The sequence below is a fragment of the Dama dama genome, chromosome 9 (assembly GCF_033118175.1).
Source record: "Dama dama isolate Ldn47 chromosome 9, ASM3311817v1, whole genome shotgun sequence".
Classification (NCBI taxonomy): Eukaryota; Metazoa; Chordata; class Mammalia; order Artiodactyla; family Cervidae; genus Dama; species Dama dama.
Genome location: NC_083689.1, coordinates 19,219,104 through 19,236,199, shown reverse-complemented (window position 1 = coordinate 19,236,199; position 17,096 = coordinate 19,219,104). Strand labels below are relative to the sequence as shown.

Below are 17,096 nucleotides of genomic sequence, written 5' to 3'. Positions count from 1 at the left end.
AGGCTTCTCTTGAAATAGCATCCTGTTAGGTGTCTTTGAAACATGTAGAACTATTTGGAATACTTTTGTTTATCAGTTAGGGCAGAGGTTAATTTGCTTGAATATCCTCACAAGCGGTTTAAATGTGACCAGAGTTTATTCCTGAGCGTAAGTGGGTTGGAGGGAGCTCCACAGTGTGGGCCTGGCCATCTCACTTCATCATAGTACCCACTACATCAGGTATTACAAGGTGGTGGGAACAGGAGGACCCGCCACGTCACTTTTCTCAAATTCCATTGGCCAGACTGTGGTCACGTGATTTTTCTCAGTTGCAAGGAAGGTTGGGAAATGTAGTCCCTACCCAACTCTGAACTCTGAGAAAGGGCCCCAATACCTAAGAGAGGCTATAGGGGGAGTTAGCAGCCAGTCTCTGCCATCTGCGTTGTCTTACTGAAATCTGGTGAGAGAGGGGACTTCCCTGGTGGTCCAGTGGCTAAGACTTGGTGCTCCCCATGCAGGGGGCCCGGGGTTTGATCCCTGGCCAGGGAACTAGATCCCACGTGCTGCAACCAAGACCCAGCACAGCCAAATAAATAAATACTTGTAAAAATAAATAAATAAAATCTGGTGAGAGAAGAAAAAAGCATGCCCTCAACAGAGCTGGATGGAGAGTAGACACCTATCTGGGGGGGAGGGAAAGGCTAGTCAGAGAGAGGAGGATAAGCAGGAAGGCCAGGAGTCTGAAGCTGGGACGAGGGCGTGTCAAGGAGACCCAAGGCCTTGGGGCAGGGACTGAGGCTCGATGGGGCGAGTGGGCATAGGCTGACAGGCCCTGTGCCCCCAGGACGCGGAGCTGGCTGAGCGCCTCAACGCCAGCCTGGCCTTCTTCCTCAGCGATCTGCTGTCCCTGGTGGACCGCGGCTTCGTCTTCAGCCTGGTCCGGGCTCACTACAAGCAGGTAGGCGTGGGCGTGGTGGGTACGGCGCGCCTGCAGGAACGTGGGGGGACTGGAAGTCCTTCGGGGGACGCGGGTGGGGGGTGGGCGGCCCCGTGTGATTCACCTGCCAACCCCTCCCCTGCAGGTGGCCACACGGCTGCAGTCGGCCCCCAACCCGGCAGTGCTGCTGACTCTGCGCATGGACTTCACTCGCATCCTCTGCAGCCACGAGCACTACGTGACCCTCAACCTCCCCTGCTGCCCTCTGTCGCCCCCGGCCTCGCCCTCGCCCTCGGTGTCCTCCACCACCTCCCAGGTGGGCTGGCCCCGCTTGTGCAGCCTCTTCTGATCCGCCAACCTCTTGCCTTTCAGCCCTTTCTCTGCAGTTCCCTCATCTCTGTCCATTTTACACATAGGCCACTGCCCAAGGGATTGACCCTTCTCTCTGACCCTGCATTCTTAGCAACTTCCCGGGAGGACCAGCTTCTGATTTCTTACTTCTAACTCCCAAACTGGCATTCATCTGCCATTTCTAAGATTTCTGATTTTGGGCTCAACCCCCTGTCTTCTCACAGATGAGTTAACCCCGACCTCTCCCCTCTGACCCTTGACCCCCTCATCCCCTGATTTGTCCCCCATCCTCTCCAGAGCTCCACCTTCTCCAGCCAGGCCCCAGACCCCAAGGTAGTCAGCATGTTCGAGCTGAGCGGGCCTTTCCGGCAGCAGCATTTCCTGGCTGGGCTCCTGCTGACGGAACTGGCCCTAGCGGTGGAACCTGAGGCCGAGGGGTGAGTGCAGGCCCTGTCTGGTCCCCCGGGGTGGGGGCTAGGGTCCAGGAGCCACGCCCACTCCATCCTGAGCACCTCACTATTTACAGGGCGTCCCTGCTGCACAAGAAGGCCATCTGTGCTGTCCACAGCCTGCTCTGCAGCCATGATGCCGACCCCCGCTATGCCGAGGCCACCGTGAAGGCCCGGGTGGCTGAGCTGTACCTGCCGCTGCTGTCACTCGCCCGGGACACGCTGCCACGGCTGCATGACTTTGCCGGTCAGCAGGGCAGGGTGGGGCGGAGCAGGTTCCACCATCTGGGGACCTGATATGATCCCATGAGGCTCAGGTCGGGCAAGGTGGGCAAGGAGTTAAAACATGGGTGCTGGGGTCAGAGGAGCAGGTTTAAGTTCTGCCATGGGGCCCCAGGAAAGCCTCAAGGTCAGAAAAGGCTCAAGTCAGAAAAGGTGGGCAAGGAGTAAAAAACCTGGGTGTTAGCATCAGAGAAGTGGCTTTAAGTCCTGCCACAGGGCCTCAAGAAAGCCATTAACTTTGCTGAGCCTCAAGTTTCTAACCTGTAAAATGGGGACAGTGGTAGTACCAACTACTCCTAGGATTTTGTGAAAATCTGGGGAGGTGTAGGACTGGAATACTGTCAGTGCACGATAAACAGGAAATGAATTATCTTTTAGAAAGAGGTGGGAGGAGGGAGAGGTGGGGAACATCAGGGTGAGAGGGCAATTGGAGCCTTTTGGTCATTAATTTGCACATTGACCAGCACCGTTGATGAACAAGTGTGCACTGTGGTTGAAAGATACAGACTTGGAATTGGTGGGTTGATGCCCTTTATCATTTCGGGGAAACTCTCAGTTGTTATCTTTTGATTTTTTTTTTTTCTGCCTCATTTTCTCTCTTCTCTCCTCCTGGGACTCCAATGACACGTATGTTAGACCTTTATGATCCTGTTACACGTGTCTGCTATGCTCTGTTCTGCTTTTCATTCTGTTTGCTCTCTTGTGCATGAGTTAGGAAACTTTTCACCTGTGTTTGAGCTCACCACCTCTGTCTTCTGCTATGTCTGGTCTTCTGTTAATGCCCTCTGTTGAGTTCTAAATTTCAGATGTTTCATTTTTCACTTGTAATATTTGATGTTTTTTTGTTGTAGATTTCAGCTCTCTGTTGATATTCTCCATCTTTTTACCGTTGTTTGTGCATCTTTTCTACATTTTATTTTTAAAAATTTATTTATTTATTTGGTTGCACCAGGTCTTAGTTATAGCATTTGAGGTCTTTAGTTGAAGCACATGAACTTTTAGTTGCAGCATGTAGGATATAGTTCCTTGACCAGGGATTGAACCCAGACCCCCTGCATTGGGAGTGCAAAGTCTTAGCCGCTGAACCACCAGGAAAGTCCTCTACTTTTTATTTCAGTGTCCTTATTTGCTCACTTCAATATTTGATCATCTCTGTGCCGTGCCTGCTTCTATCGTCTTTTCTCCCCTGTCAATCACATTTTCCTGCCTCTTGATGTCTTATGATTTTTTTCTTGTATTTTGGACATTGTGTGTAAAAGGGCCATCAGGACTGAGGCAGTGTCCTCTTTTCCCAGTGAGGGTTCGTCTTTCCTTCTTAGGCAGATAGGATAAGGGGTTGATCACCTCAAGCCAGTCAGGAATCCATGTTAAACTGGGCTGGAGCTTGAATAAAATTCAGTTGACCTTTTATCTCAAGAATCTCTAGGCTGAGACCTATTCTGTATTTGTTGGTAGCAGCTCTCTCTGATGATACTGTTTTGGAGGCGAGTGGAGAGGATAATCTTTTAAGATCATAGATTTTGGAACCAAACTGTTTAGGTTAAAATTCTAGCTTTACCATTTACCTATTACATGACCCCAAGCAAGTAACTTAACCTGTCTTTACCTCAGTCCCTTCTTCCATAAGGTAAGGATGATAAAAGTACTTAATTCATAGGGTTGTGTTGAAGAATAATAGTTAATATTTTTAAAGTGCTTAGAACACCACCTGACACATAGGAAATCCATGTACGTGTCAGTTGATGCTATAATAATAGCAGCAGCAGTTATTATGGTTGTCACCATTGTCATCATCATCTTTATAATGACTACTCCTGTGCACCAGGCCATGTTCTAAGCATTGAGCATAGAGTGGCCAGAGCAGATAGATATAGTCCAGGCCTTTGTGGATCTTAGTTGCACGATGACTGTATCAAATTGCAAATACAATAAGTGAACTCTGGGAGTCAATAACTAGAGACCGCACCCTGGTCTGGGGGATGGTATCAGGGAAGGCCTCCTTGAGGAGGTGACCTCTGAGCTGAAATTTGAGAAAAAGACAGAACTAACCGAGTTCTCTTGGTTCTTTTATCCCAGAGGGCCCAGGTCAACGCTCAAGACTGGCCTCTATGCTCGACTCAGACACAGAAGGGGAAGGGGATGTGGGAGGCACCATCAACCCCTCAGTGGCCATGGCCATTGCAGGTGGCCCCCTGGCCCCTGGCTCCCGGGCCAGTATCTCCCAGGGCCCGGTGACGGTGAGTACTGGCCTTGTCCCCAGAGACACCATCTAACATCTGATCATTTTTGTGCCTGTGTCTAATGTCTTTTCTCTCTTATCAATCACATCTTCCTACCTCCTCACATGTTTTGTGATTTTTCGTAGTATTTTGGACATCATGTGCCCAATTACCCAGTAATAGAAGTTATGTAATCAAGTACCAATCGGCCAGTTCTCACTTTACTATGGAGAAAACGAAGGTCAACGCTTCCTTCTGAGCCCCCTGTCCCCTCTCCAGCCCCAGGCTGCTCGCTCAGGCTATGCCCTCTCTGCTGAGTCCAGCCGGACCTTGCTGGTGTGTGTGCTCTGGGTCCTGAAGAACGCTGAGCCGGCCCTGCTGCAGCGCTGGGCTGCGGACCTGACCCTCCCTCAGCTGGGTCGTGTCTTGGACTTGCTGTACCTCTGCCTGGCTGCCTTCGAGTACAAGGTGGGAAGGTCGGGCGGGGGACTGGGGCGTAGGGGGCAGGTTGAGGACACATAGTGGGGGGCTGCAGTGACGTGGGCTGGGTGTGAAGGGGTGGCCTGTGCACCAGGAGCTGCGGGGGGGGGGGGGGTAGACTGTTTCAGTGAGGTACGTTACCCACCAGCTGCTCCTGCAGTTTTGCCCCTGAGAGAAGTTCCTGATAGAAACCAAGGAACAGTAAGAGTCCATGTACCTTTCTCAGCTCTCCTGGTGGCTCAGTGGTAAAGAGCCTACCTGCCAATGCAGGAGACGCAAGAGACATGGGTTCGATCCCTGGGTTGGGAAGATCCCCTGGAAGAGGAAATGGCAATCCATTCCAGTATTCTTGCCTGGAGAATCCCATGGACAGAGGAGCCTGGTGGGCTACAGTCCAAAGGGTCGCAAAGAGTCAGACTTGACTTAGCAACTGAGCACATGAGCACATCCTGAACCAAAGCAAAAAGGGAGAATTTCCTTCACCAACAGAATCCGGGAGGTGCTGAGAGCTTGCTGTAAAGGGGAGGACTGTGTTTTTGAGCACAGGTTCCTGGAGGGATAGAGCCAGAAAAAGCAGACCAGGTTAGCCCACAGAAAAGGACAGAGTCAACCTTGAACCTCTTCTCTGCCGTCTCAGGGGAAGAAGGCCTTTGAACGCATCAACAGCCTCACATTCAAGAAATCGCTGGACATGAAGGCCCGCCTGGAGGAAGCTATTTTGGGTACCATCGGGGCCCGACAGGAGATGGTGCGACGGAGCCGTGGTGAGAGGGAGGTGTACCCCACGCGTGTCCCCACCCGGCGCCGCCCACACTCTGTAAAGGGTCCCCGAGACGGGAGCCGTGGTGAGAGGGAGGTGTACCCCACACGTGTCCCCACCTGGCGCCGCCCACACTCTGTAAAGGGTCCCCGAGACGGGAGCCGTGGGGAGAGGGAGGTGTACCCCACACGTGTCCCCACCCGGCGCCGCCCACACTCTGTAAAGGGTCCCCGAGACGGGAGCCGTGGGGAGAGGGAGGTGTACCCCACACGTGTCCCCACCCGGCGCCGCCCACACTCTGTAAAGGGTCCCCGAGACGGGAGCTGTGGGGAGAGGGAGGTGTACCCCACACGTGTCCCCACCCGGCGCCGCCCACACTCTGTAAAGGGTCCCCGAGACGGGAGCCGTGGTGAGAGGGAGGTGTACCCCACACGTGTCCCCACCTGGCGCCGCCCACACTCTGTAAAGGGTCCCCGAGACAGGAGCTGTGGGGAGAGGGAGGTGTACCCCACACGTGTCCCCACCCGGCGCCGCCCACACTCTGTAAAGGGTCCCCGAGACGGGAGCTGTGGGGAGAGGGAGGTGTACCCCACACGTGTCCCCACCCGGCGCCGCGCACACTCTGTAAAGGGTCCCCGAGACGGGAGCTGTGGGGAGAGGGAGGTGTACCCCACATGTGTCCCCACCCAGCGCCTCCCATGCTTTGTACAAGGGCCCCTGAGATGGGAGCCGTGGTGAGAGGAAGGTGTACCCCATACATGTCCCCACCCGGCGCCGCCCACACTCTGTAAAGGGTCCCCGAGACGGGAGCTGTGGGGAGAGGGAGGTGTACCCAACACGTGTCCCCACCCAGCGCCACCCACACTTTGTACAGGGGTCCCCGAGACGGGAGCCATTCCTGCCTACTGTCTGGCTCGCTTTTCCCAGAAGCCCGCACTTTGTACATGTGGCACGTGGGTTTCTGTGTTCCCTCTTCATGTCTAACCGCATGCACCCCGCAGGCGTCCACATCATCCAGTGTCCTCACAGGGCTCCCACGTGTGTATCTTTTCATGGTCACGTGTGTCCTTCTGTCTTTGCACATGTGTGAACACCCACCTGTGTGTCTCAGAGAGGAGCCCGTTTGGGAACCAGGAGAATGTACGCTGGCGGAAGAGCGTCACACACTGGAGACAAACCTCGGACCGTGTGGACAAGTGGGTGTAGGCGGGACATAGTTCACAGGGGTTAGATCAATTTCCAGAGAACTGCAGCCCCAGGGCAGATAAAGGGAAAGCGCCCAGCTGTCGGGGGAGGAGTCTGGCCAGGAGAGGCCCTCCCAAGCCCGTCCCATCCCCTCTAGGACCAAGGATGAAATGGAACACGAGGCCTTGGTGGACGGGAACCTGGCAACCGAGGCAAGCCTGGTGGTGCTGGATACACTGGAGATCATCGTGCAGGTATGGCTTGATCCAGCATCTCCATGACCTCTGACCCCACCAACGGGCCTTGTGATCTCTGACTTGAGAATCCCTCTCCCTCCCTGACTCCATAACCACCCCAGTCTCTAAGAGCTGGATTTCTGGCCTGCCAGACGGTGATGCTGTCAGAGGCCCGGGAGAGCATCCTAGGCGCGGTACTGAAGGTCGTGTTATACAGTTTGGGCAGCGCCCAGAGTGCCCTCTTCCTGCAGCACGGCCTGGCCACACAGCGGGCTCTGGTCTCCAAGGTGAGTATCTCTGCCAGCCACACCTCTGAGAGCAACAGTCACTGCCCAGTCCCGGAGCACCTGCTGTGTGCCCAGACACACTCCTCAGCCGCGGTTTGCAGAGGAATTGAGGATCAGAGTGGCAGAGTCGGTTACCTGGAGTCACACACAAGGGCTTCAAGTGGCTCAGACACCAGTGCCTGCTGGTTTTGGCCAGAGAAGGCAGAAGAGCCCTGTGCTTCTGCCCAAGTCCCCACGGGGAACCGTCTGGGTCAGAACAGGGAGAGGCTCACCGGTGTCCGTTTCCCCTTGGGTGCGGGGGCCAGTTCCCAGAGCTGCTCTTCGAGGAGGACACGGAGCTGTGTGCCGACCTCTGCTTGAGGCTCCTCCGCCACTGCGGCAGCCGCATCAGCGCCATCCGCACACACGCCAGCGCCTCCCTCTACCTCCTCATGCGCCAGAACTTCGAGATTGGCAACGTAAGCGGGGCGCGGGGCTCCAGGGAGGCCGTTGATTAGGACTCTTTATTAACTTTTTTAATAAGTTGTGTTTGTTTATTTTTGCTGTGTTGGGCTATATTCCTGCCCGTGCACTTTCTCTAGTCGTAGTGCACAGGCCCCTCATTGCAGTGGCATCTCTTACTGCGGTGTGCAGGCTCTAGGCCTGTGGGCTTTAGTAGTTGCCTGTGGCCTCAGTAGTTGTGGGTGCACGGGCTTGGTCACCCCGTGGCATGTGGAATCTTCCCAGACCAGGGATCGAACCCCTGTCCCCTGCATGGCAGGCAGATTCTTAACCACTAGCCTACCAGGGCAGTCCTGACCAGGAGTCTGGCTCAAATAGACGCAAGGCAGGAGGGGAGAGGGGTGATGTCAGCAGGCTGAGAAGGTCCTGCCTGGGGTGAGGCTCCAAGACCCACAGGCAGGCGTGCTCTTCCTCCCGGCCCGCCCAGAATTTTGCCCGCGTGAAGATGCAAGTGACGATGTCGCTGTCGTCCCTGGTGGGGACCACACAGAACTTCAGTGACGAGCACCTGCGACGTTCACTCAAGACCATCCTCACCTATGCCGAGGAGGACGTGGGGCTGCGGGACAGCACCTTTGCTGAGCAGGTGATCCCCGAGGGGCCCCGGCCCCACCTTCCACAACCAGGGTCTTGGCCCCACCCTGCTTGACCCCCAACCCTACCGCTTTGGCCACATGGCTCCCGGCCCTTCCCCCCATCCAGGTCCAGGACCTGATGTTCAACCTGCACATGATCCTGACTGACACGGTGAAGATGAAGGAGCATCAGGAAGACCCAGAGATGCTTATTGACCTCATGTACAGGTGAGGAGGGCCAGTCGGGACCATCAGCCGTTCACAGTCGAGGGGAGAGGAGATGGTGGGAGGGAGCAGGTGAGCGTACAGGTAATAAGAGAGACAAGTAAGGATGAGGGACCAGAAGAGCAGACAGATGAAGACCAAGGGAGAGGGAAGGCAGGTGAGTGGAGCAGTGAGAAGACAGGTGAGGCCGCAAGTAAGGGCAGGTAAATGAGCAAAAAAAAAGGTGCCAGAGGAACATACAGATCAGGATGACAAAGCAGAACAAGGACAGGTGAGGTAGACAGGTGAGGCACTAACCCATGAAGGGGTGACAGATCAAGAGAGCAAAGTGGTTTGGAGGAAAGAGGAGTATTTAATAAGAAGCTGGGGAGTGGGAGATGGGGGCCCAGGTAATGCAGACAGGGAAGGGAGGGGGCCTACAGAAGGGAGGGCCCTAGGCAGACAAGTGACAGGGTTCAGGGTTCCAGGTAAACTGATGAGCAGAAGGACAAGTGAGGGAGTGACACTTGTGAAGGGATGGACAGGTGTGGAGTGGAATAAGTTAGGAGACAGGAAGAGAGGCAGTGATACACAGGTGAATGGGAAGACAGGTGAGAGTTGGACAGGTGAGACAGGTGAATGGGGTACAGGTGAGGAGGTTGGCTGGTCAGATGGAGACAAGTAGGAGGACTGCTGAGAAGAAAGATGAGTAGAACAATTAAGTGAGAAGACAGGTGAGGGGATGGACAGGTGAGAGGTGAGGGGAGGGAGAGGTGAATGAAGATTCAGGTGAGGAGATCGTCTGGGGCAGATGGCTGGGGTAACAGAAGGGGATGGACAAGTGACGGGCGAGCAATGAGGGGCAAGGTGAGTCTCCACCCTCCTCCCACCTCCCATCACCCTCACCTGGGCTCTAGGATTGCCCGGGGCTACCAGGGCTCCCCAGACCTGCGGCTGACGTGGCTGCAGAACATGGCAGGGAAGCACGCGGAGCTGGGCAACCACGCGGAGGCCGCGCAGTGCATGGTGCACGCGGCCGCCCTGGTGGCCGAGTACCTCGCGCTGTTGGAGGACAGCCGCCACCTGCCTGTGGGCTGCGTTTCCTTCCAGGTGAGTGGCGGGGGTGGGGGTAGTGGCAGGCGGGAGTGTGGCACGTGTGGGTAAAAGACCAGGCTCTGAGCCCATCTCCCATCCCAGAACATCTCGTCCAACGTGCTGGAAGAGTCCGCCATCTCCGACGACATCCTCTCACCTGACGAGGAGGGCTTCTGTTCCGGGAAGCACTTCACGGAGATGGGGCTGGTGGGGCTGCTGGAGCAGGCGGCTGTCTACTTCACCATGGTGAGGCCCAGGGCCCGGGGCAGCAGCGTACTTCCACTCTTGGGCCCCATACCCGCTCCCGGAGATTCCAGATGGAGCTGCTGCGAGGATTTGGGTCTCTCTGAAGCCGCTTTCCTGCCTTTCTCCCCTTAAAACTCTTGGTACATGGGTAAGGCTTGAGTATATTCACTGACCATTTAAAAAAAATGTTTTATTTTGGCCATGCCCGGAGGCTCTGGGGATCTTACTTAGTTCCCTGACCAGGGATTGAACCCTGGTCCCCTGCAGTGAGAGCATGGAGTCATAAGCCCTGGACCACTGGGAAGTCCCTAAAATTCTTTTCTGTTATGAAAAATTTCAAGAACACATAAAAGAAAGTTGTATCCCCCACCACCCCTCATACCCAGCACCCAAAAATCAGTGACCACCTATGTTTACCATCTTGTTTCAGTTCTTTGCATTGAACCTTCTTTTTTTCCTTTCTTTTTTTTTTTAATTTTGCTTATTTATTTGTATTTATTTTTTGTTTGTTCTAGGTCTTCGTTGCTGCATGGGTTATTCTCTAGTTCTACATGGGCTTATTGTGATGGCTTGTCTAGTTGTAGTGCACGGGCTTCAGTAGTGTGGTACCTGGGCCCAGTAGTTGCGGTTCCCAGGCTGTAGAGCAGAGACTCAATAGTTGTGGTGTTTGGGTTTAGTTACTCTGCATCATGTGAGATCTTTCTGGATCAGGAATCGAACCCATGTCTCCTGTGTTGGCAGGTGGATTCTTTACCACTGAGCCACCAAGGAAGCCCCTAGAGGTTTTTTTGATGTTGTGTTTCTTATTGTTACTTTGCTGGAGTCTCAGAGACAAAGGCCTTGGGAATAAGCCAGATGGTGGACACAGACTTCAGACAGTCAGCAAATAGCTCAGGACACCTGTTGTGTGCCAAGCTTGATGTTGGCCCTGGCTGGCACTCAGGAGTGCCCATTACCATGCGCCAGCAGGCAGTGGTGTGTGGAGGCCTTAGGCATCATGCCAGAAGGGCTCGCATTCAGGTACTGGTCCTGGGGAGCCCCTCCTATCTCAGGTTCAATTTCCTGTCTGAGGGATGAGGAGAAAGAAAATGACTCCTCCTACCAATGAAGGAACATGGATAAAGCATAAGATGTACTCAGCACCTGGTCCACAGTGGGATGGTGGAGACCACAGAGGATGTCTGTAAGGGCTGAGTGGAAAGGCTGGTACCCCATCTGGGGCAGATGCAGTCAGGGTAGGCTTCCTGGAGGAGGTGATAGAAGATGGCACCTGGGGGAGTGGGTAGGAGCGTGGTTGTTCCAGGCAGGAGAGACGACCACGGTAGGTGCTGGAAACCCTGACATACCCCCACACCCCAATCCCCAGGGCGGGCTCTACGAGGCCGTAAATGAGGTCTACAAGACCCTCATCCCCATCCTGGAAGCCCACCGCGACTACAAGAAGCTAGCTGCCGTGCACGGCAAACTGCAGGAGGCCTTCACTAAGATCATGCACCAGGTGGGCCCAGGAAGCCCTCCCAGCCCCTGCCCCCAGCCCCAGCCCCTGCCCCCAGCCCCAGCCCCTGCTGACCCTTGCCATCCCCAGCTGACTTTGCACCTTCTCTCTCCCACCACAGAGTTCCGGCTGGGAGGTGAGTGGCCATCTACCTGCTTCTGGGACCCCCATGACCACTAGTCAGCAGTGGTCGGGGACCACCAGGGGGCGCTGGCAGAGCACAGCTGCCTGGCCACAGGGGCTCAGTGGGCGATGACCGATGACGCACCCCCGCTACTTCCCCCCGGGTCCCCCTCCCTGCCCCAGATCTCCAGGGCAGCTTGTGACTCACCCAGCTGGGAGCTCTCCAGTGACACCCCTCCCTCGGGCAGGGCCAGCTTGGTCACTGCCTGAAAGGGGGGCCTCCCGCTCCCGCCCTATGTCTGTCTCTGTCTCTGTCTCTTGGTTGCTTCCCATCCATCTCTCCCTGTCTGTGTCCTTGCTTGCTCACTCTCGGTGTGTCTCTGGGTCTCATGTCTCCCTGTCTCCTCAACTTCCCCCAGGATCTCTGCTTATTTGCCATTTCATGTTCCCCCTCTCTGCCTCTCCCCTACTTGGGTCTATTTTTAGGCATCTCCTAGTTTGGGGAGAATTTTCTGGCTAAAGATGGCAGGAACCCAGAGCCAAGGCGGGAGGGCTGGGTGGGGGCCGGGCAGGGCAGGCGGGTCTCCTCCCTCCCCGGATCTCCCTACCCATAGAATGATTGTCATCGGGCTGCATAACCAGGACCCTGGGGGTTGGGGGCTCTGACCTCTGACCTCTGCAATGACTCTGTCTCTCTGCCCCTGGCTCCCACCTCCCTGTCCTGGTGCCCACCCCACCCTACCTGGATCTGCTTTGGTGAGTGAACATGAGCCACCCCCGTACTTCCTGGTGGTGGGTCACCTACCTAGGGTGGGAGGAAGGGGAGTCCCTCTTTCCAAACTTAGATCAGGGAGGGGAGGGGATGCCCTGGAACAAGGGAACCAGAGCCTCTGTCCCAGAAAAAGAGACAACCATGACTTCCTTCAGCCACGTGTGCATTTATTGAGCACCTACTGTATACCCGGGGCTCCCAGGTGGTACAGTGGTAAAAAATCTGCCTGCCAAGGCAGGAGACGGAGTTCAGTCTCTGGGTCGGGAAGATCCCCTGGAGAAGGAAATGGCAACCCGCTCCATTATTCTTGCCTGGGAAATCCCATGGACAGAGAAGCCTGGCAGGCTGCAGTCTATGGGGTTGCAGGGAATCGGACATGACTTAGCAGCTAAACAACTATATACCCAGCCCCACAGACACTGAGAAGCGAGTTGTGAGCAACAGAGCCCTGTTCCTCATTGCATATTGAGATCCATACTCTGAAGGACTGCATGGGGCGAGAGGCAGAATTGGAAGCTCGGGGTTTGTGTTCAATGAGAATAAAGATGGAGGGGGCAGCAGATAGGCTGGGGAGAAAGAGTGAGGGTGTGGGCAGTGGACAGTCGGCCAGGTCCACATCTCTGCCTGTGATGTGATGTTCTTGGGGTCCCCCCAGTCCTCCACCCATGCCCCGATCTTCTGCACATGGGGCTGGAGGACATGTGTCTCTGGGGTAGGGGCCTCCCAGTGAATAGCAGCTCTCCCACAGCCCCAGCGCGTGTTTGGGACATATTTCCGCGTGGGCTTCTACGGCGCCCGCTTTGGTGACCTGGACGAGCAGGAGTTCGTGTACAAGGAGCCGTCCATCACGAAGCTGGCTGAGATCTCACACCGGCTGGAGGCATGTCCTGGCAGTGGGGGGTGGACAGGGCACTGGGCCACCCTGGGGCTGGGTGGGGGCTGCAGCCATGTGACCCTGAGCCAGCCCCGTGTCCCCAGGAGTTCTACACAGAGAGGTTCGGGGAGGATGTGGTCGAGATCATCAAAGATTCTAACCCTGTGGACAAGACCAAGCTGGACCCGCAGAAGGTGAGGGCTTCCGACCATCCCCCCCAGGTCCCCCAAATCCTATATTCAGAGACGCATGTACCACGTCCTATGGCCCCTCAAATCCTATTTCTCTAGGAAACTCCAAAGCTTGTCTCTCTCAGGGACCCCAAAATCCTATTCCTCAGGGATTCCCATACATCCAGATGAGATGTGAAAGTGTTAGTCACCCAGTCGTGTCTGACTCTTTGCAACTCCATGGACTGTAGCCCACCAAGCTCCTCTGTCCATGGGATTCTCCAGTCAAGAATACTAGAGTGGGTAGCCATTTCCTTCTCCAGGGGATCTTCCCAACCCAGGGATTGAGCCCTGGTCTCCTGCATTGCAGGCAGATTCTTTACTGCCTGAGCCACCAGGAAAGCCCCAGATGAGACATAGGGAGACCTGAGAACCCAAATCCCTGAGACCCAAAACCCACAGACCCAGGGAGGCTCAACCCCGTTTCTACAGGGATGGGGCCCCTGTGGGAGGCTGGCAAACCACAGGTATGTGTGTTGGGGCTGAAACCCTTACCCCTGGGCCCCGCGCCCCAGGCCTACATCCAGATCACATACGTGGAGCCACACTTTGACACCTATGAGCTCAAGGACCGGGTGACCTACTTCGACCGCAACTATGGGCTGCGAACCTTCCTGTTCTGCACACCCTTCACGCCAGACGGGCGTGCTCACGGCGAACTGCCAGAGCAGCATAAGCGCAAGACGCTACTGAGCACGGCCCACGCCTTCCCCTACATCAAGACCCGAATCCGTGTTTGCCACCGGGAGGAGGTGGGTGGTCAGGGGTGGCCCAGGGAGTGGGGAGGTGAAGAGACCCCAGACCAAGGGAGGCGGAGGACCCCCAAATTCCAGCCTCCAGGCCCTAGTTGGCAGACTTAAACCCCTCCCTCCAGACCTCGCTGACCCAAGTCTGGACTAGAACCAGGCCAGAGTTAGCAGCAGCACACCAAAAGCAGCTGAACTTTGAGCCTCACCCTCCCAGACCCAGGCAGGCAGGAGCCCCCAGACCCAGTTCCTTACACAGCCTCTTGGAATGGACTGTAGCCCACCAAGCCCACTCTGAATCCCCAGCCAAGATCCAAGCTGCCGCGGGCTGGTTTGGGTCAGGGCGTCTCCAGGCACCAGCTGGCACGTGCCCATCCCTACCCCACAGACGGTGCTCACCCCGGTGGAGGTAGCCATCGAGGACATGCAAAAGAAGACTCGGGAGCTGGCCTTCGCCACTGAGCAGGACCCTCCTGATGCCAAGATGCTGCAGATGGTGCTGCAGGGCTCTGTGGGGCCCACTGTGAACCAGGCACGGCCGGCGGGGGAAGCAGGCTGCCCAAAGCCCCACCAGGGGCAGGGGGTGGTGGTGTGCAGACAGCCTCATGAGCCCCTGTCACCCCACAGGGACCTCTGGAGGTAGCCCAGGTGTTTCTGGCTGAGATCCCAGAAGACCCCAAGCTCTTTAGGCATCACAACAAGCTGCGGCTCTGTTTCAAAGACTTCTGCAAAAAGTAGGCCTGACCCCATCCCCAGACAGGGCCCCTCTAACCACCCCCCCATTATGACTCTCTGCCTACCTGATTCCCCAGTACAGCCAGTCTATCAACCTGACCCCCCTTTATGGCCTCTCTGATTTCCATTAAGTCATGTCCACCATTAATGGCTCAGTGGACATGAGTTTGAGCAAGCTTCAGGTGATAGTGAAGGATAGGGAAGCTTGGCATGCTGCAATCCATGGGGTTGCAGAGAGTCAGACACGACTGAGCAATCAGACCCCCAGTATTACTGCTCTGCATGCCTGACCCCAGCTCATGGCCTTCCCACCTCTCTCTTTTTCTTTTTTTGGTTGCACTGGATCTTCATTGCTGCACACAGGCTTTCTCTAGTTGTGGCAAGTGGGGATTACTCTTTGTTGCGCGTGGGCTTCTCATTGCGATGGCTTCTCGTTGCAGAGCAGACTCTAGGGCCCACTGGCTTCATTAGTTGCAGCAGGCAGACCCAGTCATTGCAATGTGCTGCTCTACAGCGCGTGGACTTCAGTAGTTGTGGCGCCTGGGCTTAGTTGCTCCACAGCATGTGGAATCTTCCCTGACCAGGGATCAAACCCAGGTCCCCTGCATTGGCAGGCGGATTCTTTCCCACTGAGCCATCTGGTCCTCAGGTGTGAAGATGCGCTGCGGAAGAACAAAGCCCTGATTGGGCCGGACCAGAAGGAGTACCATCGGGAGCTGGAACGCAACTATTCCCGCCTGCGGGAGGCTCTGCAGCCTCTGCTTACACAGCGCCTGCCCCAGCTGCTGGCGCCAAACACAGCCAGCCTCAGGTGCCTAACCCGAGTCCCCGGCCCACCCCTGAGAGGGCGAGTTGGGGCAGGCAAAGCCCGGCAGAGTGTGGGGCCTGCCATACACGTGCCCATCAACACGGGTGCTCGAGGCTTTGCACATGCATGTGAACACTGGCACATGTACCTAATATTCAAGCTCTGAGCCACCATTTCTGATCCTGGCTAGGTTATTTCTCAGGCATGTGACTTCATTTTTCTGAACCTCAGTTTCCACGTCTGTCAAATGGGTATGATTCATATCTCCAGTGGTGGATTCTATGAAGGAATCTCCAGTTCCATGGCTGGATCAGAACCAACATTAAAGGAGCCAGGATGACCATAGAAGGATCTTTGGGGGAATGGGAGGAGGGGAAGGAAAGTAATGGGAGGAAGGGGAGGAGGTGATGGCTGGAGAGCATTATGGAGTTGGGGACCATGTGGCCGTGTTGATCTCCTTCGTTCCTCCCTCCCCCAGGAACTCCTTGAACAGAGCAAGTTTCCGGAAGACTGACCTCTGAGCCCACAGGGCCTGAAGCCACTCCCAGAGGAACCAGGACCCTGGCCTCAGCTACCTGTGCCTTCCTGACAGTCTCTCCCACTGCCCACTTGGCTGTGAGGCAACCACATCATGCACAGGGCTGGGCCCTCTGTTCCTCTGTTCTCGTCTGTGTGCACTGATGCTTCTTGCCTCTTCTAATTTAAAATGGTTTTTGTAAACAGCCTGTGTGGTGTGGTCCCTGGGGGCTGGGTCCCAGGTGCACACTCGACCTAATTGTTGATGACGGACACTGAGAACTACTTGGGTGCAACAGACAGCAGTGACGACCCATGCAAATTCCTGCCCTTGTAGAGCTGACATTCTAGTGGGGAAGGCAACACACAAATGACAATGTCATGTGTGTTCATGGGGAATAATAGTGACATTTGTTAAACCCTTGCCCAGAGCCCAGACCTGCATAATTGCCTCCCAGAAAGACACTGTCCCCATCTATGGGCCTGGCTGCATGAGGGACAGCCTGCTTCGTGGTTACAGAATCATCTCAACGCCACTGTCAGGCAGACAGCATTCTTATCCCGGTTTACAGATGGGGAAACTGAGGCAGCCAGTAGTTAAGAGGCTTGGTGGTGTGGCGACTGGAAACCAGGTCTGGCTGGCCATGGAGCCCAGGCCGTGGCTGAGGTCTGTGGCCTCGCGCTGACCCACCCCTCCCTTCCCGCCCCGCGGTGGTCACGTCACACTGTACCAGGCCTGCGCTGGGCGGCTGGGGGAGGGGTGACCTCCCGCAGTCACCACCACCGCCGCCGCCCGCCCTCCAGGAGCTGGACTCCGGCCAGCCCCGCCCCCTCCCGCCCCCCCCCCCCCAGCAGCCCAGCTGCAGCGGGCCGGGGAAGACAGCAGTTGGGGAACACTGTCCCTGGGACTGGAGGAGGGGGCGAGGCCGGACACCCCCACGCGCGCACACACCTACCGTCCAGGTGCGATCGTGTCCCTTACCATCCCCCTCCACGTTGGCCCGGCCGCAG

General features: G+C 56.0%; 1 protein-coding gene across 7 annotated transcripts in view; it reads left to right on the top strand.

Moving 5' to 3' along the window:
- The window catches only part of DOCK6 (dedicator of cytokinesis 6), a 48,158-nt gene extending 31,867 nt beyond the window's left edge, over nt 1-16,291 (top strand). For 4 of the 7 annotated variants that reach the window (XM_061150357.1, XM_061150361.1, XM_061150360.1 and 1 more), the window contains 24 exons: nt 824-937; nt 1,062-1,232; nt 1,565-1,704; nt 1,794-1,963; nt 4,075-4,235; nt 4,497-4,685; nt 5,335-5,461; nt 6,569-6,653; nt 6,800-6,896; nt 7,001-7,165; nt 7,471-7,623; nt 8,094-8,252; nt 8,369-8,469; nt 9,363-9,555; nt 9,643-9,786; nt 11,153-11,284; nt 11,403-11,417; nt 12,931-13,056; nt 13,155-13,244; nt 13,796-14,032; nt 14,415-14,558; nt 14,654-14,760; nt 15,411-15,572; nt 16,048-16,291. In XM_061150357.1, coding sequence (XP_061006340.1) covers nt 824-937; nt 1,062-1,232; nt 1,565-1,704; nt 1,794-1,963; nt 4,075-4,235; nt 4,497-4,685; nt 5,335-5,461; nt 6,569-6,653; nt 6,800-6,896; nt 7,001-7,165; nt 7,471-7,623; nt 8,094-8,252; nt 8,369-8,469; nt 9,363-9,555; nt 9,643-9,786; nt 11,153-11,284; nt 11,403-11,417; nt 12,931-13,056; nt 13,155-13,244; nt 13,796-14,032; nt 14,415-14,558; nt 14,654-14,760; nt 15,411-15,572; nt 16,048-16,090 — 3,225 coding nt within the window. In that variant the 3' untranslated portion in view covers nt 16,091-16,291. The remainder of the gene's footprint in view (nt 1-823; nt 938-1,061; nt 1,233-1,564; nt 1,705-1,793; nt 1,964-4,074; nt 4,236-4,496; nt 4,686-5,334; nt 5,462-6,568; nt 6,654-6,799; nt 6,897-7,000; nt 7,166-7,470; nt 7,624-8,093; nt 8,253-8,368; nt 8,470-9,362; nt 9,556-9,642; nt 9,787-11,152; nt 11,285-11,402; nt 11,418-12,930; nt 13,057-13,154; nt 13,245-13,795; nt 14,033-14,414; nt 14,559-14,653; nt 14,761-15,410; nt 15,573-16,047) is intronic. The other 3 variants (XM_061150363.1, XM_061150362.1, XM_061150359.1) reach the window with 1 other exon arrangement.
- The last annotated feature ends 805 nt before the right edge of the window (nt 16,292-17,096 follow it).